Genomic DNA, 24197 nt, shown 5'->3' on the forward strand with positions numbered 1-24197 from the left:
CTCATGTGAAGATTTGACTCACTGGAAAAGACTCTGATGCTGGGAGGGATTGGGGGCAAGAGGAGAAGGGGGCGACAGAGGATGAGATGGCTGGATGGCATCACCGACTCGATGGACATGAGTTTGAGTGAACTCCGGGAGTTGGTGATGGACAGGGAGGCCTGGCATGCTGCGATTCATGGGGTCACAAAGAGTTGGACACAACTGAGTGACTGAATTGAACTGAAGGAAGGTCTTATGGAAGGGCTATGTAGAAGATTACATTTAACATAATTTGGCAGAGGAAGCCTGAATTGAGGAGATGGCACGTGAGGTGAAGGAAGACACCCCTGGAGAGGTAGAGAATAGCATCGCTGGTAGAGAGAAAAGGAGAGGGTCTGGCTGTCCTCCTGCAGGAGGTGGGACGAGGGTAAAGTCTCCAAGGAGAAGAGTAAACCAGAGAAGAGTCAAAAAGCAAAACAAAAATCAACAATGACAAAAAAAAAAAAAAAAAGTTATAGGGACAACAGAAACAGAACATTGGTTGCCCGAGACAGGTTAGAAATGAGAATTGACTGCAGGGGGACATAAGTGAAATTTGAGGAATGATTGGGGAAATGATTTAAAAGCTAGACTGTGCTGATGGCTAACTACCATATAAATTCATGGAATTGTACACCTGAAATGTGGATTTTAGCATATGTAAATTTTATCTTAGTAAAATCATTGAAAAGAGAGGGAATAAGAGCTATAACATTAGAAAGGATAAAATGAGACAAAATAGAAAAAAATATTCATGTAGAAGACTTAGAAATCATAATCAGAAAACTGTAAAATCAGTTTCTTTTATTCCTTTATCTGTACATTAAATCAGACATCTGATTAAATTTTTATTTGATGCCTCAAGTCCAGAATCCAGGACACATAAAAGTACTTTGTGATAGTTTTGCCAACATAGATAGGTTCTGCAGCTGCTGCTAAGTTGCTTCAGTCATGTCTGACTCTGTGTGACCCCAGAGACAGCAGCCCACCAGGCTCCTCTGTTCCTGGGACTCTCCAGGCAAGAATACTGGAGTGGGTTGCCATTTCCTTCTCCAATGCATGCATGCATGCTAAGTCGGTTCAGTCGTGTCTCTGTGCGACCCTATGGACAGCAGCCCACCAGGCTCCTCTGTCCACAGGATTCCCCAGGCAAGAACACTGGAGTGGCTTGCCATTAATACCCAGTTTATTCAATCAAACGCTCATCTAGGTGCTGTTGTGAAGGTGTTTTGCAAACATGGTGTAACATCCACATTCAACTGACTTTTAATAAAATAGACGATCCTTGACAATGTAACCCTCATCCAACCAGTTGAAAGGTCCTAAGAGCAAAACAGATATGGCTTAGAGTAGGTATACATTAACAAGAGAATTGTACAAATAAAGTAAAATGATAATTTTATAAAGAGACACATGGTAATATGAGAACAAAAACTATAAATCCCATGAGGGTAGAGATTCTGTCTCCTTTTTGTATCAATAGGTCACCAGCATCTAGCATAAACCTGAGTTATATGAAGGGCTTCATCGTCTCTTTAGGTGTACATGAATAAATGTAGATCCCTGTTCTATAACAGAAAGATAAATGCATCTTTGGAAAGAAAGCCCTTAAAGATAACCAAGGATTTGGAGAAGCAGGCCAGAAAAAGATAAGATTTACTATTATTTCAACTAGTTAAGAGAAAATTGAACATTGATCTAATAACAGAGTTGAAGGATTTCAATTCCCAAAGTAATATCACATATGTTTTCTTTGAAGGCATTTCTTGTGAAAACACTTAATGTGCAAAACAGCACGGTTCCTCGGTATTTATATTTCAAAGACAGGAATTGCCTTACTCCAGGAAGAGACTAGATACATAGCCATGGGTGTCAAGCATGTTCTTCCGAACTTTCCTGGCTGTTTTAAGATAAACAACTCTATGGGAACACTTTATGATATCTTCATGATTCTACGGTTCTATTTTACGGCTCGGTAGATGCATATTATACAAAATTCCAAGACCAGTACAGCATGCCATTAGGATGACAACTTTTTCTTAAATATGCACAATTTTGGAAAGGTCATTTAAACTCTAATGAGGAATGAAAAAACTGGGAATTCATCTTCTTTTCATGGTACTCTTTTGTATGTGTGTGACTGTTTTATTTCCAGCATGATTATTATCTATAGCCAGAATCTACTATCTTCATTTCATTGGTAGTGACAGTTCTTATCATACTACAAATCAAGGTCAAATTCCAAATTCCTATATTTCTGAAAACTTCCATGTCAGCTAAGCAGAGTGGGTAAACTCTCCCTGCCCCCATCCCCCATCACCTGGTACCTTGTCTTTACATATGGTCCTGACCCAAGGGTTTGCTAACTCCAAGTCTGTGATAGTTACTTTTATGTGTCAACTTGAGTGGGTTAAGGGATGGCCAGATAACTGATAAAACATTATTTCTGGGTGTGTCTGTGAGGGTGTCTCCAAAAGAGATTAGCATTGGAATCAGTAGACTAAGTATGGATGATGGCTCTCATCAAAGTGGGTGGACATCATCTAGTCTGTTGAGAGCCCAAGAGGACAAAGGAAGGGCAAATTCTCTCTCTCTTTTTTTTGACCTGAGATATCTATATTCTCCTGCCCTTGGATGTTGGATTAGACTTTGGGACTTATACCAGCAGCATTTGAGACTAGGAGTTAAACCACTGGATCCCCAGGGTCTTAGGCCTCTGGACTCTAATGAATTGCACAATCGTATTACTGGTTCTCTAGCTTGCAGACATCGGATTGTGAGACTTCTGGTCTCCCTAACCCTGGGAGCCTATTCCTATAATAAATCTTCTTTCTCACTCTCAGACATATATATATATATGGTTATGTTCTACTGTCTGTTTCTCTGGAGATCCTGATTATTACAAAGTCTAAACTGTATGCTCTTATCCTCGCTAATTGTTTCTTGTACATGGGATACACTTAACAGAACAATTGCTTTTCATGTCACTTGCACTTCTGTTTTATTTGCACAAAGCTTTCTAATATTTATCAGAGATGAGTTCTCACTCACCATAACTTAGTGTCGTCAGGGAATTTTTTCAGAAATATTTTGTATTGATTTCCTTAAAATTCTATGTGCTTAGTTGCTCAGTCGTGTCTGACTCTTTGCAACCCCACTGACTCTAGCCCGCCAGGCTCCTCTGTCTATGGGGTTCTCCAGGCAAGAATATGGGAGTAGGTTGCCATTTCCTCCTCCAGGGGATCTTCCTGACCCAGGGATGGAATCTGAGTCTTCTGCATATCCTCTTTTGGTAGGAGGATTCTTTGCCACTGAGCGACCTAGGAAGACCCCTCTAATATATCATATCATTTGATAAAACAGGTCTTCCTCCATTTCTTGTGGAAAGTAGCAAAAGGGGGCTAGAAAATATAACTCCAAACAATAGATTTTCTCATAGGTACAACAACAGTTAGCTCTTCACAGGAAGGAAAACAGGACCCTCAACAGAATGGTCCTGCAAATAGTCTGGTGACAGCCGGGTCAGCCCGGGAATTCCTGAGAAATCATGAGGGAAGCCTTTCATGGCTAAGTTGTGGTATGTTTTAGATCACTAAGGACTTCCCTGGTGGCACAGATGGTAAGGTAAAAAATCTGCCTGCAATGTGAGAGACCCAGCTTTGATCACTGGGTTGGGAACCCCCTCCAGATCCTTGCCTGGAGAATTCCATGGACAGAGGAGCCTGGTAGACTATAGTCTGTGCAGTCGCAAAGAGTTGGGTATGACTGTGACTAACAGATCATTTAGGAAACATTTAGACACTCAAAAGTGTGTGGGGCTGGTGACATTTTCCCATAATAACAGCCAGCGAACACCAGAACTGGAAACAAACCTTTCATTTGCTTTAGTGAGAACTGCTTTATGTAGATTTATATTTGAGACAGGCTAAGCCCTGCAGCCTGGGACACTTTGCTGCAGTACTGCAGTGCTTATATCTGGACTAAGGTCTCCTTGAGGAACACAATACAAAGAAACTATTAGGGAAGACTAAAAATTACTCTGTGCATTTGCAGTTAGGGCAAATTTATGACAAGAAGATACAAAAAGACAAAAAAAAAACCCCAAACCCACAACCTACCACTTCTGAAGAGCTGAGAGCAAAAACAGGATGTTGGAACAAAAACAGAATTTTGGAGCAAAAGCAGGGTACTGCACATGTCCCCTGCACTCACCACCAGCAAAGGGGTGGACAAAACACCTGAGTCACCTTTCTGCCCTGACTCCTGGACACACCCCTATCCTCTCCTCTTGTAAGGAACCAGCTTGCCTCACTTCCATAAGCAAGCAAACAAAAGAACCTATTGTTTTTCTCTAACTCCGACCTGATGCAGCAGGGGCTCCCATAAAACCTTGCCTGAATTTCCTATTTGGCTTCTGATCAATTTCTACTGACAAAGGAGTCTAAGAACCCTGGTGGGTAACACATTTACATATCAATCTAATAGCTGTTTAGAATTCATGCTCTATTTCAATGAGGAGTAAAAGGTTATATGTATGTGGGCTTCCCAGGTGGCACTAGTGGTAAAGAGCCTGCCGGAATGCAGGAGACAGGAGAGATTTGTCTGTTTGATCCCTGGGTCCGGAAGATCCCCTGGAGGAGAGCATGGCAACCCATCCAGTATTCTTGCCAGGGAAATCCCATGGCCAGAGGAGCCTGGTGGGCTACAGTCCATAGGATTCCAAAGAGTTGGCTATGACCTAAGTGACTTAGCATGCATGCATATGTGAGCTTAGATTTGTAACTGGGAGGGAATGTGCCCTTTCATTAAACTTTATTAATTCTACTCCAATCAGACTCCAGCCAGACCCCAATCCTATCCCTCCCCACTTCTCTCTGGCCAATTTCACCTGGTCTGATACTTTTGAGAGCTGCCACCATCAATGTGTTCCTTAGAATCCCTTTCCGAATAGATTATCTCTGGAACTTTCTTACATCTCCTCTTTGCCCCACAATGCCTTTGGCTTCGTTTCCTTTCAAATTAAAACACAGGGATAATCAAAATAGCAAACCTAAAAAAAAGTTTTTAAATTTAAAAATCTTTCTACTCTCTCATGACCATGAGCCTTGGCCTGTATCAGAAAGCCAATTATCAGGTAAGCAGTCAATAATAAATTGAATTATTTTGTTTATAATTCTTTTGATTATTACAATTAATGAAGGGTTATGAAAAGGAATTCAAGCTAGGAGATAGAGAAAAAAGCTAAATCAGTTAAAATAACTTTCTTTGAGGAAACATCCCACATGAATAATCTTTCTTTTTCTGTTTATTCCCAAGGAAGAACAAGGCGAGGTAATTCTCTGAGCTTAAACGTCTGATTGATAGTGTTACGGAGGAGAACTAAGAGCTTTGCTAGGATGAGCAGGGAGCAGGCGTGGAGACAGAGAGCTCCACGCTGGGGGGTTCCGACATCCTCTGGTGGCAGAAGCAGCTGAGTGGACAGGACTTAACTTCAAATTAAGCAAACTGTGGACATGTTTAAGGGCAGGATGCCTTCGCTTAAGGCTTTCACCCAGCAGGAAAGCAATTTGATTTTTACTGACTAAGGAGGAAGAAATGCTTTGAGTAGTCAAGCAGTTGGTAAGAGACCTGAGATAAACACATGATCTGAAATCTGAAATTTTCCTTGGAAAGGACTGTATTGAGTAAGTTTAAAAAAGACCCCAGGTGAACTAGAAAGGCAGTCAGCATTTAGCATTCCCTGGGGTCAGACCTTGTGTTTAACAGGTGATACTGTATAATGTTCACAGAACAGATTCTATTGCCTATTAACAGATAAAGAAGGTAAGATAAATTATTAAAATGACCTATCAACTAAGTGAAGCCATGGCTCCAAATGAGGTGTGTATGATTCAAAGCTTCCATTGTAGAACAAAGTCAATTCTCTTTTCCACCAGACTAATATTCCTTAAGACATCATCATTACATCTGTGACTTTAAATTTTCAGCACAGACAGCATGAAGTTGCATGTGCGTATTTTAAGTTACAGTCCAGAGGCAGCTAGCATTCTAATCAGGCAGCCACATGCCAGAGGTGGTCATGAGCATGCTCTCAAAAACACTGCAGCCACTCCAGACGTGACTGCTGCGGGATTGCTGCTAACTATTCCTGTCATCAGTTTCTGAAAGTCAAGTTGAGTTTTTATTTGTAAAAATGGTGGTTTGTCAATTAGCATAAGTGATAGGTTAATGTTAGGAAAGAGATCTCAGTGGTGAAATTAAAGATATTAAGGATATGTATTTTGGCAAAACGTCTTTTAGAGACAGCCACAAGCTGTGAAAGTAAGGTCTGTGGCCTGAGGCCGCGGAGATGGTCCTAGATTCTGGATCAGTAACTCTGTGCCAGTTATTAGCGTAGGAGCTTTCTATTGCCTGGCACTGGCTCTGAGTGCAGCTGAATTCTGCCTCTAAAATATTGCTACAGCTGCCCGAAGAGGACAGTTTATTCAAGAGAAGGCAAGTCAGAGGGCGAGGACTTCAGGGACCTGACAAAGGAGTTTGTATTAACAGTGTTGTTCTTTTTAAATAAATGTCTGTATGGGCACCAGGGGCTTCCCTGGTGGCTCAGCCATAAATAATCTGCCTGCCAATGCAGGAGACATAGGTTCAGTCCTTGGGTTGGCAAGATCTCCTGGAGAGGGAAATGGCAACCCTCTCTAGTATTCTTGCCTTGAAAATCCCATGGACAGAGGAGCCTGGCAGGCTACAGTCCACAGGTTTGCAAAATAATCAGACATGACTTAGCGACAACAACATGTGTGCCAGACCCTGACTGGGGCTTCCTTTCACTGTTCCATGGTGGGAAAACTTTCTGAGAGTAGCTATTTCTTACCTATCTCACTTGGCAGTGGCTGATGTTGTTTTTCAAAAAGAATCTAGAGATGAATGGAGAGAGTAGCAGGGAAGCATACACACTATCCTATGTGAAATAGATATCCAATGGAAATTTGCTGTATGACCCAGGGAACTCAAACTGGGGCCCTGTAACAACTCAGAGGGGTAGGAAAGGGTAGAAGGTGGGAAGGAGGTTTGAGAGGGAGAGGACATATGTACTACTGTGGCTAATTCATGTTGCTGTATGGTAGAAATAAACCAATATTGAATAGCAATCATCAATCAATTAAAAATAAATAAATATAAAAAAGAATCTAATACTCATGCAAACTGGCTAAGTTAGATCTACAGTTCTGTTCCTCAGATCCCTTGCTTCAGAATCACCTAAAGTTTAGAATTCTTCAATTTCTTAGCATCCTTCATTCTGAAGTTCTAGGAGTGGGGCCCGAGAATCTGGACTGTGACAAGTTCCTCTAGTGATTCTCCTATTCTCTGAGGATTTAGCCAATGAAGATATAACCAAAGAAGTGTCATGATCATTTGCTCACAGTATTTCTCCATGGTAGACCAAAGACTCAAGAGGGAGGAAATATGATCATGCCCGCCAGGTCTGAAAACCAGAATCAGTAAAGCAATAGTAAATAGAACACTATAAAGCCCTCATATCCTATAAACTCTATGCCATATTTGTGTTATAGCTTTTTGTCTACCCATCTAGATGGAAATACATCAAAACTTATCTTAAGCATTCACCAAGGTCATTCATAGCCAAAGATACTCCACTGTCATTTGGATGAATCAGGATTATCAATAGCTTTCCAACTGACTATTGTGATCCATAGCAATAAAATTGTTAGCCAAAAGCCCATCATGTTAAGTATGATTTGGGGGGGAAAAAAAAAAACAGTTTAGCTCTTGGGTTACTTTTTTTTTTTTCACATCAGTAAGTCCAGTTTATTCACTCATAAGACATCTTGTCTGGCTTTCATCTGCTCATCAAATATTTATTGAGAGACTTTTAAAAAACATGTAGCTCTAACTCCCAATGAACAGCCATGGAAGATTAAAGAAGTGGGGGTCTAGTTCAAGACTTCTGTCTCTGAGTTGTCACCCATTATCACATTGTGATGGAGAGGGGAGAAATACCCTGGTGCAGGAGTCCAGGTCTTGAATTCTGTGCTGGCTGCAGACTCAGTTTAAGTCTCTAAGCTATACTGCACGTCAGTATAGCTCTTAGGGCTTCTATTTCTTCTTTTAGATAATTACAAATAAAATGTTTGCCTCGCTTATTTTTCAGTTTGCTGATTCATTTATCAACATTTATTGGTCATCTACTATATTCCAGGAATTTCTATAGGACCTTGGGGGATACAGCAAGAAACAAGGTAAACAAGATGGCTGTTCTCAAGTAGGCTTATACTTAGAGAAACAGCCAGCACAAACGGTCAACCGAGTGAGTGTACTTTCTTGGACGCAGACCCTCCAGCCCAGTTAAGACTTCATATAACATAGCCATGGCCAACAACTTGAGTACAAGCTCAGAAGAGCTGAATCATTTCTGAATTTGCAATCTAGAGAAATTGTGAGATAATATTACCTGTTTGTTCTTTTAAGCCAAACATGAAACTAATTACTAAGGTTTGGAGTAATTAGTAACACAGCAATAGATAAGTAATATAATCCAAGGACATGATTCTTAAGAACAATATTTTAAGAATGAAGGGATTCAGAATCTCATGCTTTATACTTAGAATATTGGCACTAGAAGAAAATGTTGACAGCATGTTAATATTATCATGAAGAAATAATAAATTTACTACTCCTTTTAGTTCAGTAGGATTACAGAATTTGTCTGCTTTTACCTGAGATCTACGGAGTCCACTGAATCAACACAAATACTTCATAATCAAACTTTATTGAAACTCCATTTTTAGCAATGCATTAGTTAGCCAATAAAAAAATGGTAGTCCTACCTCCGAAAAAGTACTTTTCGCCAGTTTTAACTTGAAGAGGACTGTTAGTTCGAACTGCTGAGGCTTCATCTCCATCGATAGTGAGAACAGCAAAATTCTCCTTAGCTAGGAAACGGACCTCATGCCACTGGCCATCATTCAACCCAGAACCTGTTAAATACAAGAGGAAAGACCATTTTGTTAAAAGATTATTCAGTTTTAAATAATTTTTAATATCAACAGAGCTTTGCAAATAAAAATTAATATATTTTGATCTAGGAAAATTCAGTGTAGCTACAATTAATATCTCATATTTCTTTAATATTATAAATCATTCTCTCCTCCACTGGACCAAATAGGGCCTAGCTGTGAAGGAAAATAGAACATGCCATCCCAGAAAATGCTATTTCAGCATATTGATTATTTTGAAAAAAAAGTTACTTAAGAAACAGCCAGCACAATAGGAATACTCTGACACCCTCTTTGTCTCCCTGAAAGCAAAAAGTAAGTCTCTTATGTGAAAAAATTCCCTGCCTGTACTAGGAGGGTAACAGGCTTCCTTATCACCAGGAAGACGGAAGTTAGAGCCAAGAGGGCTGGATAAACAATCCTTATTCTTCTTAATTTGCTACCCCAAGCCTAAATTTTTGTCAATTCTTTTTCACAGTTTTTTTTTTTTTTTTTAATCTTTGTCTAAAAAGGTATAAAATCTGTCTACACTGGTTACTTCTTTGAGTCTCATATTTCTGTGAGAACCATACATACAAAATTATACTTGTTTTCCTGCTGCTAATCTATTTCAATTTAATTATTAAACCAGCCAAAGAACCTCAGTTCAGTTTAGTTCAGTCGCTCAGTCACGTCCGACTCTTTGCGACCCCATGAATCGCAGCACGCGACGCCTGCCTGTCCAGCACCAACTCCCGGAGTTCACTAAGATTCATGTCCATCAAGTCAGTGATGTCATCCAGCCATCTCATCCTCTGTCGTCCCCTTCTCCTCCTGCCCCCAATCCCTCCCAGCATCAGAGTCTTTTCCAATGAGTCAACTCTTCGCATGAGGTGGCCAAAGTACTGGAGTTTCAGCTTTAGCATCATTCCTTCCAAAGAAATCCCAGGGCTCATCTCCTTCAGAATGGACTGGTTGGATCTCCTTGCAGTCCAAGGGACTCTCAAGAGTCTTCTCCAACACCACAGTTCAAAAGCAGCAATTCTTGGGTGCTCAGCTTTCTTCACAGTCCAACTCTCACATCCATACATGACTACTGGAAAAACCATAGCCTTGACTAGATGAACCTTTGTTGCAAAGTAATGTCTCTGCTTTTGAATATGCTATCTAGGTTGGTCATAAATTTTCTTCCAAGAAGTAAGCGTCTTTTAATTTCATGGCTGCAGTCACCATCTGCAGTGATTTTGGAGCCCAGAAAAATAATGTCTGACACTGTTTCCACTGTTTCTCCATCTATTTCCCATGAAGTGATGGGACCAGATGCCATGATCTTAGTTTTCTGAATGTTGAGCTTTAAGCCAACTTTGTCACTCTCCTCTTTCACTTTCATCAAGAGGCTTTTTAGTTCCTCTTCACTTTCTGCCATAAGGGTGGTGTCATCTGCATATCTGAGGTGATTGATATTTCTCCTGGCAATCTTGATTCCAGCTTGTGCTTCTTCCAGCCCAGCGTTTCTCATGATGTACTCTGCATAGAAGTTAAATAAGCAGGGTGACAATATACAGCCTTGACGAACTCCTTTTCCTCTTTGGAACCAGTCTGTTGTTTCATGTTCAGTTCTAACTGTTGCTTCCTGACCTGCATACAGATTTCTCAAGAGGCCGGTCAGGTGGTCTGGTATTCCCATCTCTTTCAGAATTTCCCACAGTTTTTTGTGATCCACACAGTCAAAGGCTTTGGCATAGTCAATCAAGCAGAAATAGATGTTTTTCTGGAACTCTCTTGCTTTTTCCATGATCCAGAGGATGTTGGCAATTTGATCTCTGGTTCCTCTGCCTTTTCTAAAACCCGCTTGAACATCTGGAAGTTCACGGTTCACGTATTGCTGAAGCCTGGCTTGGATAATTGTTAGCATTACTTTACTAGCATGTGAGATGAGTGCAATTGTGCCTTAGTTTGAGCATTCTTTGGCATTGTCTTTCTTTGGGATTGGAATGAAAACTGATGTTTTCCAGTCCTGTGGCCACTGCTGAGTTTTCCAAATTTGCTGGCATATTGAGTGCAGCACTTTCATAGCATCATCTTTCAGGATTTGAAAGAGCTCAACTGGAATTCCATCACCTCCTCTAGCTTTGTTTATAGTGATGCTTTCTAAGGCCCACTTGACTTTACATTCCAGGATATCTGGCTCTAGGTGAGTGATCACACCATCGTGATTATCTTGGTCATGAAGATCTTTTTTGTACAGTTCTTCTGTGTATACTTGCCATCTCTTCTTAATATCTTCTGCTTCTGTTAGGTCCATACCATTTCTGTCCTTTATCAAGCCCATCTTCGCATGAAATGTTCCCTTGGTATCTCTAATTTTCTTGAAGAGATCTCTAGGTTTTTCCATTCTGTTGTTTTCCTCTATTTCTTTGCATTGATCACTGAGGAAGGCTTTCTTATCTCTTCTTGCTATTCTTTGGAACTCTGCATTCAGATGCTTATATCTTTCCTTTTCTCCTTTGCTTTTCTCTTCTCTTCTTTTCACAGCTCTTTGTAAGGCCTCCTCAGACAGCCATTTTGCTTTTTTGCATGTCTTTTCCATGGGGATGGTCTTGATCCCTGTCTCCTGTACAATGTCATGAACCTCTGTCCATAGTTCATCAGGCATTCTATCTATCAGATCTAGTCACTTAAATCTATTTCTCACTTCCAGTGTATAATCATAAGGGATTTGATTTAGGTCATACCTGGATGGTCTAGTGGTTTTCCCTACTTTCTTCAATTTCAGTCTGAATTTGGCAATAAGGAGTTCATGATCTGAGCCACAGTCAGCTCCTGGTCTTGTTTTTGTTGACTGTATAGAGCTTCTCCATCTTTGGCTGCAAAGAATATAATCAATCTGATTTCGGTGTTGACCATCTGGTGATGTCCATGTGTAGAGTCTTCTCTTGTGTTGTTGGAAGAGCGTGTTTGCTATGACCAGTGCATTTTCTTGGCAAAACTCTATTAGTCTTTGTCCTGCTTCATTCTGTATTCCAAGGCCAAATTTGACTGTTACTCCAGGTGTTTCTTGACTTCATACTTTTGCATTCTAGTCCCCTATAATGAAAAGGACATCTTTTTTTGGGTGTTAGTTCTAAAAGGTCTTGTAGGTCTTCATAGAACCGTTCAACTTCAACATCTTCAGCATTGCTGGTTGGGGCATAGACTTGGATTACTGTGATATTGAATGGTTTGCCTTGGAAACGAACAGAGATCATTCTGTCGTTTTTGAGATTGCATCCAAGTACTGTATTTCGGACTCTTTTGTTGACCATGATCGCTACTCCATTTCTTCTAAGGGATTCCTGCCCGCAGTAGTAGATATAATGGTCATCTGAGTTAAATTCACCCATTCCAGTCCATTTTAGTTCAGTGATTAAGGGAATAAAGGACAAGTCTTCCTCCCCTACAGCAGTTATTTGTGCTAAGTGACCACTAATAGGTATGACAAATGATACCAGGATTATCTAATCATTTACAAATAAGATATCATTATAATGAATTAGGTAATATTTAACTAGACACCAACTAAATAAATGAACTCCCTAACAATCACATTTCACTCTTGCTTAGTACAAAGATCTTTAAAAACAAAATCCATTTAGTTCTCCATTAGACAGAAAATAACTAAAAGATACTGTTCAGTTTGTATTCATTTTACAAAGAATAATTACAAAATTAAGGAACAAAGACAAGAGAACAGCCTTTGAATAAAAGTACCTGGAAATAGTTCAAGGAATACTAAGACACACAGAAATCTGAGTCACAGTGGCTTTCTTTCACTTACAACGGCCTATGCAAATGGAAGATAGTTTGTTCTAAACTGCTCAAGATAGCTGAATCTAGAATCCAGAGGTAGAAGATTGAAGGTACACTTCAGCCTCACAAAATAAAGACAAGCCTAGCATGGAAAAGTATCCAAAAATGGAATGAGAGAAAATCGATGAAGCAAGGATGATGGTTCCAAGCCTCTGATCAGAGGTCTGAAAACCAAAGCTTACAGGCCAAATACTGCCTGCTACCATCTGTTTCTGTACAGCCTGGGAGCTAAAAATAGTTCTCAGATTTTAAAACATTGAAAATAAATGAAAAGGATAACAATATTAAATTACATGTGAAAATTATATAAAATTCAAATGTTTGAGTCCACATAAAATCTACTGGAATTTAGCCAAACTCATCTGGTATATATATCTTCTTTCTACAGAGTTAAACAATTGCTGTGGAGACTGTATGATCCACAAAACCTAAACTGTTTACCGAGTGATCCTTTTCCTTTACAGAATAAAGCCTAAACTAATGATTGGTGTACATTATTAAATAAAATGTCATTGAAGGCTTGAAGATAGTCACATATATGTGGTATTAACCAACATTATACTAGTAAATATTATTGTGAATAATCACCCCCTCAGGTATTTTTTTTTTTTTTTTTTAGGATTTTAAAATTTTAACTAATACTTATTGAGCACATTTTATTTCAATGGAGGAAAACAGAAAACCCAGCCTGAAAATAATGAATACTAAATAATTTTCAAATTATGAAATGTATAATATAAACAATTATATAGATAAAAGTTTTTTGTACTCTGAAATTACTATGTAAATATACAGTCTTATTCTAAAACAGAAGTCAGTCAGCTGCCAAACAAGTAGTAGTGTTAACTGAAACAATTTCTTCTCTTTTAGGTTGCTTTTCAGTTTCCGCACAGAACTGATCCATGGACGATGATAACTTCAACATAACATTTTCCGTTAAAGTATAAAACTGGGGTTAAAGTTAATTAGCCACAGAATTGTATGGTTTTGATTTTGTTTTTGCCTCTATAGTGTGATGAACCCTGCTTTGAAACATATTTTGAGGGTGTAGGTCCCAAGCACAGTAATGTTACAAATCTTTCATCCTAAATAATAACACATTCAAGGAAAATAATTTACAAGCTATCTTAGGCAACTGGGCTTTCTGTTTTAAACTGTAGACCAGAAAGCCTTTCTAAAAAATTCTTACAAAAACTTCTTCATCATAAAGTTAATTTATAAATGGAAAATCATCAGTTTAATTGTTCATGACAAAAAGGTGTATTATTCTATCAGATTCAAATGAAAAGATTATTTTTTTTTCAAGAAATTTAATCACTAGAGAAATTGGACCTCAGAGAAAAGCTGCCTTATTGATAGCATCCACTGTTGCTTCTGAGCCTGAACTGTGATTTCTATTCATTTTAATTCCAATGACTGTTTTGAACTGTTAATGTTAATGATCAAGAGTGTGTGTTTTTTTTTTAATAACATGGTTAAAGAGAAATTTTAAGAAGCAACATATTTTCCTTTGAGCAATGGGTCATTTTTGGCCCACCTAAAAGTGACTCATTGCTCAAAAGAAAATTTGTTACATCTTAAAATTTCTCTATAACCACATGTTATTAAAAAACAACTCTTAATTTTTGGTTTATTATATTTGGGGCCCATTCCTATCAGATTTCTGAGGCATACCTCTTGATGATTAACAGTAACAGTTCAAAACTGTATTCCCCCAAAATAACTTTTAAAATTACTATCCCCAATAAATAGGTGGGAGAACTGAACACAACAGTATTTAAGCATTCTATACATGGTAAACGGCAGAACTGGGAACTAGAACTCAGACGTACCTAGTTCCACAGACTGATTTCTTATAAACAGCAAACAAACAAGCAACAATCAGACATGGCATGTAGACTCTGTGCATCCATGCACATTTCCATTTGCCACCAGCCTGGAGGGAGCTCAGCTTCTGGGGTACCCTTGTTTCATACAGCATCAGAGTTCAAATCAACCGAGACACCATCCAGCTTCATCTGCTAATTTTTAACATTTACATTATCTGATTTTTGTTGTAATGGAAGATCCCACTACTACATGTCTTTCAGTATTTTCTTACGTTGATGTTTTTTCCCTTAAAATGCAATATGAATGGGAATTTTGTACGTTTGAGAAGCAAATTCTAGCACTGTTTCCCCAAGGCATAGTAAAGTAAGCCCAGGAGTATTCATTTAAATCATCTCTATCCTTTGTGAAACTCAGCAAACAGAACTGTGTGCTCACTCCCTTCATGTTATAATGATCATGTTCAATGATCTTGAACACGCTATCTTTTGTCAGTTTGTTGGGCTGAGATCCTAATCTAGACCTTTTGCACTTGAACAAGTTTTTATCACTACTCAGAACTCAGTCATTAAATTTTTCAGCACACAAAAAAAGGAGATGCCACAGTTGCAGCATAATTTCCCTCTGCTTGTGTCCATTCCCTTCAGTGTAAGGGAGACCTGAACACCTTTGTATGAAACACCACTAATGAACTTGCCTTTATCATGTCCTGGGCCACCAGCCACCTGGAGGAAGTGGTAGAGAATTAATTTTGCTTCAGAGAAGCTATATGAAGAGCCTGAGGTATTTTTAAAAATAATATTGTTTAATATTTTTAACTCATGTGAAATGGAATATTCGCAAAATTTAAGAGCTTTTGGAATTTAATATATAACACTTACTCAGAAGAGGGGTTTCCCAGGTGGCTCAGTGGTACAGAGTCCACCTGCTTATGCAAGAGCCACAGGAGAGGTGGGTTCAATCCCTCGGTCAGGGAGATCCCCTGGAGGAGGAAATGGCAACCCACTCCAGTATTCTTCCCATGGCAGAGGAGCTTGGTGGGCTGTAATCCACGGGGTCACACAGCGCTGGACACGACTGAGCACTCTGACATTCATTCAGAATACTACAGCTGTTCATAAGAGATACACCTACAAGGATTAGTATAGTATTCAGGGGAAAAATGTCTCATTATTCCAAACTTTATTAGAATCCTGTGAGTCATAACCAACAAAGAACACATCAGCAAACAGGATTAAGGCATTGCTTCTCATTTGCTAGTAAAGCAGTAGTATCCCTTCACTCAGGATTCTAGAGCAACAAATGTCCCTGGGAACAGAGAGACTCACCAGGCACCTGGTCCATAATCCTGGACACAGTGGTGTCTTGGTGGCTGGAGAGTGACTAAGGACCAGACCAAAGCAGGATGCTGTTAGTTGTTGATACTTAACAAAGAGACTCAAGTCTCATACAGCTAACACTTCCTAGGAGCCTTGGATGTGCCTCGCACTACCTAACTCAGTATGTGTCAATCTATTGCCTTTTCTCAGTAGTGGGCAACAAGATGGCAGAAAGGCAGGGAAATAGTGTGGTAGCCCCAAACGACTGACATGGGAGCCAGGCTGCCTGTTTTTGCTCTGACCCTTGTCAGCCTGGGCAGTTTACTTAACCTTTCTGTGCCTCAGGCTCCTCTTCTCTAGAAAGCAAATAATTGTATCCATGTTGTAGGCTGGTTTTGAGGAGTAGGTGAATTAGGGATTCAATAGCATTAGAACAGTGTCCAGCACCTAGGAAACAGCATAACTGTATCTATATCATTAGGTCAAAAAACAAGGAAGGTTGATGAGTTCATTTTACAAAGAAAAAAAATCTGAGACTTGAACAGAGAACTTTTTCTTTGGGGGTTATTGCATTGCAATTACATATATTGGTGTAGTTATAACAAGCCTTTTAAATAAGACAGCAATATAATAACAATATGGAGATGATGAATATATACATATGAGACCGAAAAAAAGTGTCCTAACATTATGTTAATTGACACTTGAAACTTAGAATGTCCCGTGACTGCAGTAGACATGGGGAAAATTTCTGTAATCAAACAACTTAGAGCTGAAGATGATTTGTTCTGCAAAAATGTGTTAGATGACTCACAAAGTTATGACAAAGATACTGATGTGAGGAAATTTGGACAAAATGATTTCCTCAAAGTGAGAGTGAAAAATGAACTTTCTATATTATTTATGTATGTGAGTAAAAAATTAGTAGTTAAATATTGGAAACATTTTTCACCCACAGCCCTAAGCAATTCTATATGCAAGTTAAGTCCAAAGGTACTCATACTATCTCCTTGGGAACATAGGAGTTTGTCTTACATTTGGGGTCCCATTGGCTTTAGGCTGACAAGCTCCATATGACATGGAGGTGGATTAGAAGCCAGGGGTATCTGACTTACAGGCTGACCATCAGAGAGGCCGAACAGTATAAGAGTCTAGAACACAGACTCTGAAGTCAGACATCTGGATATACATTTCATTTTTGCTCACCTAATAGCTGCACCTTCAGCAAGTTAACCACTTTAAGCCTCAGTTTCCTTTTCTATTAAGTGAGAGTACTGAAAATATTCACTTCATAGGGTTGTTATGAGGATTATGTGTATATACTGTTACTTAGAACAGTGTCTGGCACATGCAAGCTGGGGTTCCCAGGTGTCCACACACATTGGCCCCAAGTTAGCTCTCAATAGATATTAGCTATCATGCATTGGAGAAGGAAACGGCAACCCACTCCAGTGTTGTTGCCTGGAGAATCCCAGGGATGGGGGAGCCTGGTGGGCTGCTGTCTATGGGTTCGTACAGAGTTGGACACAACTGAAGTGACTTAGCAGCAGCAGCAGCAGCATTGCTTGTATTCAGTAAGACTAGCTCTCTAAATACCAACTTGGGTTGTTATACATTAATTCTATAAGTATTAACTATTCAGTTCAGTTCAGTCACTCAGTCATGTCTGACTCTTTGCAACCTCATGGACTTCAGCACTCCAGGTTTCCCTGTCCATCACCAACTCCCAGAGCTTGCTCAAACTCATGTCCGTTGAGCTGATGATGCCATCCAACCATCTCATCCTTTGTCGTCCCCTTCTCCTGCCTTCAATCTTTCCCATCATCAGGGTCTTTTCCAATGAGTCAGTTCTTTGCATCAGATGGCCAAAGTATTGGGGCTTCAGCTCTAGCATCAGTCCTTCCAATGAATATCCAGGACTGATTTCCGTTAGGATTGACTGGTTGGATCTCCTTGCAGTCCAAGAGACTCTCAAGGGTCTTCTCCAACATCACAGTTGAAAAGCATCAATTCTTTGGCACACAGCTTTCTTTATAGTCTATTATGAAATGATTAAAAATCGGTTTTCTTCATGAATAAATACCTGCCTCCCCATATGAATCCTATAGTACAATAAGTCCTGAGGAATTTGGGGGTTGGGGAAGATAGCTATATATGAAAAAGTAGTGCAAGTGTTAGTCGCTCAATCGTGTCTGACCCTTTGTGATTCCATGGACTGTAGCCTGATAGGTTCCTCATTCCATGAAATTCTCCAGGCAAGAATACTGGAGTGGGTTGCCATTCCTTTTTCCAAGGGATCTTCCCAACCCAAGGATCAAACCCATGCTTCCTTAATTGCAGGCACACTCTTTACTTTCTGAACTACCAGGGAAGTCCTAGTGTCTTGTTAATATCAAGGTCAAAAATTTCTAAAGCCGACCTTGAGCTATACAATAAAATAAGGCTTATTCCTTCATAGTTACAGATGCACTTTCACTTCCCCAAAATGTGTTTATTTTTTTTTCCCCAAATACATTATTCAATAGGTATGGTTCTGAATGTCTTTGGAATATTTCCAAATACTAAATTCAATTCCAAGCAATGACTTCCCCTGATGACCAATTTTGAGGAGATTGATATAAACTGGAGTACATGTTTTCCAAAGTATTTTTGTTTTAAAAATGTATACTATTGCAACAATTTTGTTGTATGTTTATAAAGATTATTGGAATATACTTTAGGATAGATACTTCCAGTTATTCACTAATTAATAATAATAAAAACTTTTAAACTGTACATTACAAAAGAAAACTTTTTACAAAGAGAATTTTTTAACCTAAAACCAACATCTTTGAAACCATATTCCAGCTTCTGGCTGCATTTTTCATAAAATAAATAAATTGTTTTATAATTTTTCCTCTAACATCTCCTTAACTTATAATTGCTAGAAAAACTTGTTTTGTATGCAAATGTAAAATGTTAATGAGGCATATTCTATCCAAGCTGACTTTCTAATGGTATTATTTTTAAAGTAAGACTCTTAAGGTGGTTACTTTGATTGAACAAGAAGAAACAGATGTTTCTCTTATTAGAGACAAGAAGAAAAGACTGGTTTAATGAATACTGAAAAAAAGAAAGTATTTAAAATATAGTCACAAACCAAGATGTAACATCTGTTTGAAAATGTTTCAAATAAAATTACAGTGACTAGAGTTTTCAGTGTTTTTCTCAACATTTAATCTTGAGAGAAAAATCTCCGAGACTACAAATTCATCTTTAGGCAGTTAGAGTATTCTCTGAGGTGCTAATAATATACCCCATAGGTTGCCAGTTATCCATTGATACAGTATGAAGGAAAAAAGGAATATACATTTCTTTATAGATATGCCACATTTGCTGTTGTTTTAGTCACTAAGTTGTGTCCGACCCTTTTGCAACCCCATGGACTGTAGTCCGCCAGGCTCCTCTGTCCATGGGATTCTCCAGGCAAGAATAGCAGAATGGTTGCCATTTCCTTCCTCAGAGATTGAATCCTCCAGGCAAGAATACTAGAGTGGGTTGCCATTTCCAACCCGGGGACTGAACCCCATCCATACCACTGAGTCACCAGGAAAGCCCGATATGCCACATTCTATTTCTTATGTTATCTAAATAAACCTTATAAAGAAATTGATGCAATTTAACCGTGTACTTTTACAAGTCAATCTGAACCATATAAATATGACCAACTGCAATCAGAAAGAATATGCAATACGATGCTTGCGTAGGCACATAATACTTTTTTTTTTAAGCTGAAGAAATTGTTAAATGACCCTCTATACAGATACAGAGAGAAAATCACTTTGGAACATGTCTTCATTCAGAAACAACCCCTTGAATGGAAGCTTTAAGTTAGAAATATACACTGGGGAGAGCCTACTGTGTGACATTTTTTATGTGTTGCTAGATATGACTACTTCACTAACTTAATATGTAGAATCTTAGAGATGGGATGGATTCTTTCCTTTCAAGCACCCAGAATCCTTTGAGAAAAAAAGAGCCTAGCTTAAGTGATTTTTTTTTTAACCTTATATGCATCTTAGAGTCATCTGGGAAGCTTTAAAAGTTTAGCACTGAAACTTCTAAATCACTGCTGAGGAAATAAACAGATATATTACGTGATCCCAGTCAGAATTCCAATACTAGTCTTTGTAGCGATAAAAAGACAAGACTGTATAATTTATAAGGATTTTTAAAACCTTGAGTATTAAATATTATCAAAAGAAAAAACAAAAGTAGAGAACTTATCTTCTGATTTGAAGACTTATTATAAAGCTACAGTATTCCAGAAAGAAATTAGAACTAGACTCAAACATATGTGGTCCATTGTTTTGTTTTGTTTTGTTTTTTGACAAAGCCTCTAAGGCAATACTATGGAGAAAGAAAAGGTGTTTCTCTGCTTTGATTTTTTTCAAAACTTAGTGCTGAAACAATGGTTAAATAAAGGGGAAAATGTGTCTCAATTTCTACTTTACTCAAGACACAAGACTTAATTCTATGCATATTTTAGACCCAAACACAAAAGCCTAACTGTAAAGTTTCTGAGGGATAACACAGAGTAAGTATCTTCATGACTTTGGGGTTTAAAGAGATTTCCTAGAGGACATGAAAATCACTTGATAAATTGGGCTTCATCAAAATTTAAAATTCCTTCTCATCAATAGACATGATTAAGAAAATTCAAGTCAAGACAGAGACTAGAGAAAAATATTTACAACATATTTATCTGAAAATGGAACATACTGAAATATAAAAAAAGCTCTTATAATTCAATATTTGGGAGAAAAAAATGGGCAAAAGTCACAACACAAATAAAGGTAAATTCATTACTTATAACCACGTGAAACATTTCTTGACATTGTCGGTCATAAGGGGAATTAAAGCCACACTGATATACAAGTTTATACCACTTCAGTGGCTAAAAATTAAAAGGACTAACCAGGATCTGGATCAGTTTGAACTCTTATACATTGCTGGGGGGATGCAAAATGGTACAATCCCTTTAGAAAACTCTTTGATAATTTTTAAATAAAGTTAAACATATATTAATTTTATGACCCAACAATTTCCCTCTTAAGTATTTCCCTCCCCAAATCAAAAGGCATGTTGCAAAAATACTTGTATAGGAATGTTTCAGCAGCTTTACTCAACTGGGAATAATTGCATATCCATAGAATGTATATTCAAATAAGGAAATGTTGCTAAGTAATAAAGACGAATGAACTAGTGGTTCAAACATTGTTTTGCATGAAGATTGCAGAGACTCCATCAACAGATGAATGGATAAGGAAATTACACATATTACAATGGAATATTACTCAGCTATAAAAAGAAACACATTTGAGTCAGTTCCAATGAGGTAAATGAAACTAGAGCCTATTATACAGAGTGAAGTAAGTCAGAAAGAGAAAGACAAATATTATATATGAACACATATATATGTAATCTAGAAAGATAGTACTAAAGATTCTACTTGAAGGGCAGTAAAGGAGACCGAGATATTTTGGACACAGTGGGGGAAGGAGAGGGTGGAACGATATGAGAGAATAGCATTGAAACATATACATTACCATATGTAAAATAGATAGCCAGTGGGAGTTTGTCCTATGATGCAGGGAACCCAAAGCCAGTCCTCTGTGATGACCAAGAAGGGTGGGATGGGGAGGCAGGTGGAAGGGGTTTTCAAGAGGGATGGGACATATGTACACTAATGTTGATTCATGTTAGTGTGTGGCAAAAAGCATCACAATTATTGTAATTATCCTCTAATTAAAAAAAAACATATCCTCTTATTAAAAACAAAACAAAACAAAACAGGGTTTCCCTGGTGGCTCAGAGGGTAAAGCATCTGCCTGCAATGTGGGAGACCTGGCTTCAATCCCTGGGTTGGGAAGATCCCCTGGAGAAGGAAATGGCAACCCACTCCAGTATTCTTCCCTAGAGACACAGCAGCCTGATAGGCTACAGTCCACGGGGTCGCAAAGAGTCCGACACAACTGAGTGACTTCACTTCACTAAAAAAAAAAAAACAAAAAACTGTGCTGAAAGAAAAAGCATGCAGACACACACACATAGATAGCATACTGAATGAATTCTTTTACATGAAATTTTAAAACAGGACAACTCTAGTGATGTAAATGAGGAGAGTACTTGCCTGTGGCGGGAGGGTGCGGGTAAGAATGCACCGTAAGAGGCACAGGGAAACTTTCTGAGGCGCTGAAACGTTCCATATTTTGATTGGAATACCAATTGCTTTTGTGTACGTATATATCAAAATCAATCAAATCATGCTTTTAAGATCTGTGTATTTCGCATAGAATCGATTCTCATTTGTGGGTTCAGTATTTGTGGATTCACCTTATTGCTAAAATTTATTTCTAACCCCTAATCCATACTGGTTGTTCTTCCAAGGTCATTCAGGGACTTTTGCATGTGGAGATTGATGAAAAATTAGAGTTATCCAATATACAAGTTCCCAACTGAGGTCAAATAAGTAGGTCTGTCTACTTGTTTCAGCTTTCATCCCATAATCAGTGTTCTTTTTGCTATATACTTAGTGCCATGGTGTTTTTGTGTGTTTTTTTTTCTTTTTGCATTTTTGTGCTTTTGTCAATTTTATCATTTAAAGTGGTCCCAAAATGTGGTGCTAAAATAGTGTTTAGTGTTCCGAAGTGCAAGAAGGCTGGCCTGTCTCAAGAAGAGAAAGTATGTGTTAAGCTTCTTTTGCATACAAGTTATAATCCTGTTGATTGTGAGTTCAATTTTTTAGTTCAGTATAAATCAAGGTTACGTATTGATGCAAATGTTGTGACCAGAGGCTCTCAGGAACTTAACCCTATATTCCCTGTAGGAGTGATGGTTCAGTAGTCATTAATTCAGTGTTTGCAATGATTATGCAGGACATGTGCAGGTACTAAGTCGCTTCAGTCATTTCCAACTCTTTGCAACACTAAGGACTGTAGCCCGCCAGGCTCAACTGTTCATGGGGTCCTCCAGGCAAGAATACTGGAGTGAGTTGCCATGCAGTCCTTCAGGGCATCTTTGCGACCAGGGGTCTCATATCTACTGAACAAGTGGGTTCTTTACCACTAGCACCACCTGGGAAGCCATGCATAACGTAACTACCATAAATAATGAAGATCAACTGTATTGTACAGTGTTTACTGCAAAAATATATAAACTTTTTCAGCTTTATTTCTTAATTGATAGAAAATTGCTCCAAAATTTTGTGTTGGTTTCTGCTGTACAACAACACAAATCAGTCATAATTATATACATTTCCCTTACCCTCCTGAGCCTCCCTCCCCTCTCCGACCCTACTTCTCTAAGTCAATACAGAGCACCAGGCTGGCCTCCCTGTGTTATTTAGCAAATTTTCACTAATTATTTTACACATGATAGTGTATATATGTCAACCATACTTTCTCATATAAGCATTTTTAAATAGGATACAAGGAATGATGATATTCATTTTTAAATTCAACTAAATTTTATTCATTGACCACTTTATGCATTACAAGCATTGATAATGCTTACTGCATTATCAAACAATGAGAAACCCACTATGAGACATGCCATTATTTGCTATTACACGGGGGAAACCCAATAAGACTCTGTATTACTAGGTTTAACTTTTGAATGTCAATATTTTAGTATGTTAAAAAAACTTAAAATAACTACTCCAAGACTAAGTTTCCATGTAAAGCTCTCTAAAATTTGTTTCAACCATTACTGATTCCCAGCCCAAAGCCAATTATTATTATACCTCAAAATCTCATTCAAAGATGTATGACTATTCTAATATTGACTCTTTTCTTAAGACAATCTTCCAAAGCAAGTGTCTTTAGTAGTAATATGATTATATAAATACCATCTTCAATAAATCTTATCAATCTAGGGCTCCAGTTCATATACATGTTTTAGCATATACATTCATTCATCTCAGTGTTTTAGTCTATCTTAAATATAAAATGTAATATAATTGCATTTCGTAAGAACTTATGACAATACTGAAAAGCAATTATCCTCCAATTAAAAATAAATTTAAAAAAGAAGTTATGGCTAGTTTAAAAGAAGTTTGAATTCATAGGACTTCTGATTAATGATTAATGTACACACACACATACATATATATATATATATATATATATATATATATATATATATATAA

At 38.2% G+C, this 24197-nt stretch overlaps 1 protein-coding gene across 5 annotated transcripts in view; it reads right to left on the bottom strand.

Annotated features, from left to right (window-relative positions):
• Window positions 1–24197, bottom strand: part of CNTNAP2 (contactin associated protein 2) — a 2322173-nt gene that overhangs the window by 1093212 nt on the left and 1204764 nt on the right. For all 5 annotated transcript variants that reach the window (XM_086398240.1, XM_086398242.1, XM_086398243.1 and 2 more), the window contains one exon: window positions 8868–9017. In XM_086398240.1, coding sequence (XP_086254366.1) covers window positions 8868–9017 — 150 coding nt within the window. The remainder of the gene's footprint in view (window positions 1–8867; window positions 9018–24197) is intronic.

This window comes from Bos grunniens, chromosome 4 (assembly GCF_055505025.1).
Source record: "Bos grunniens cultivar Pamir isolate PY7600 chromosome 4, Bosgru_T2T1.0, whole genome shotgun sequence".
Taxonomy (NCBI): Eukaryota; Metazoa; Chordata; class Mammalia; order Artiodactyla; family Bovidae; genus Bos; species Bos grunniens.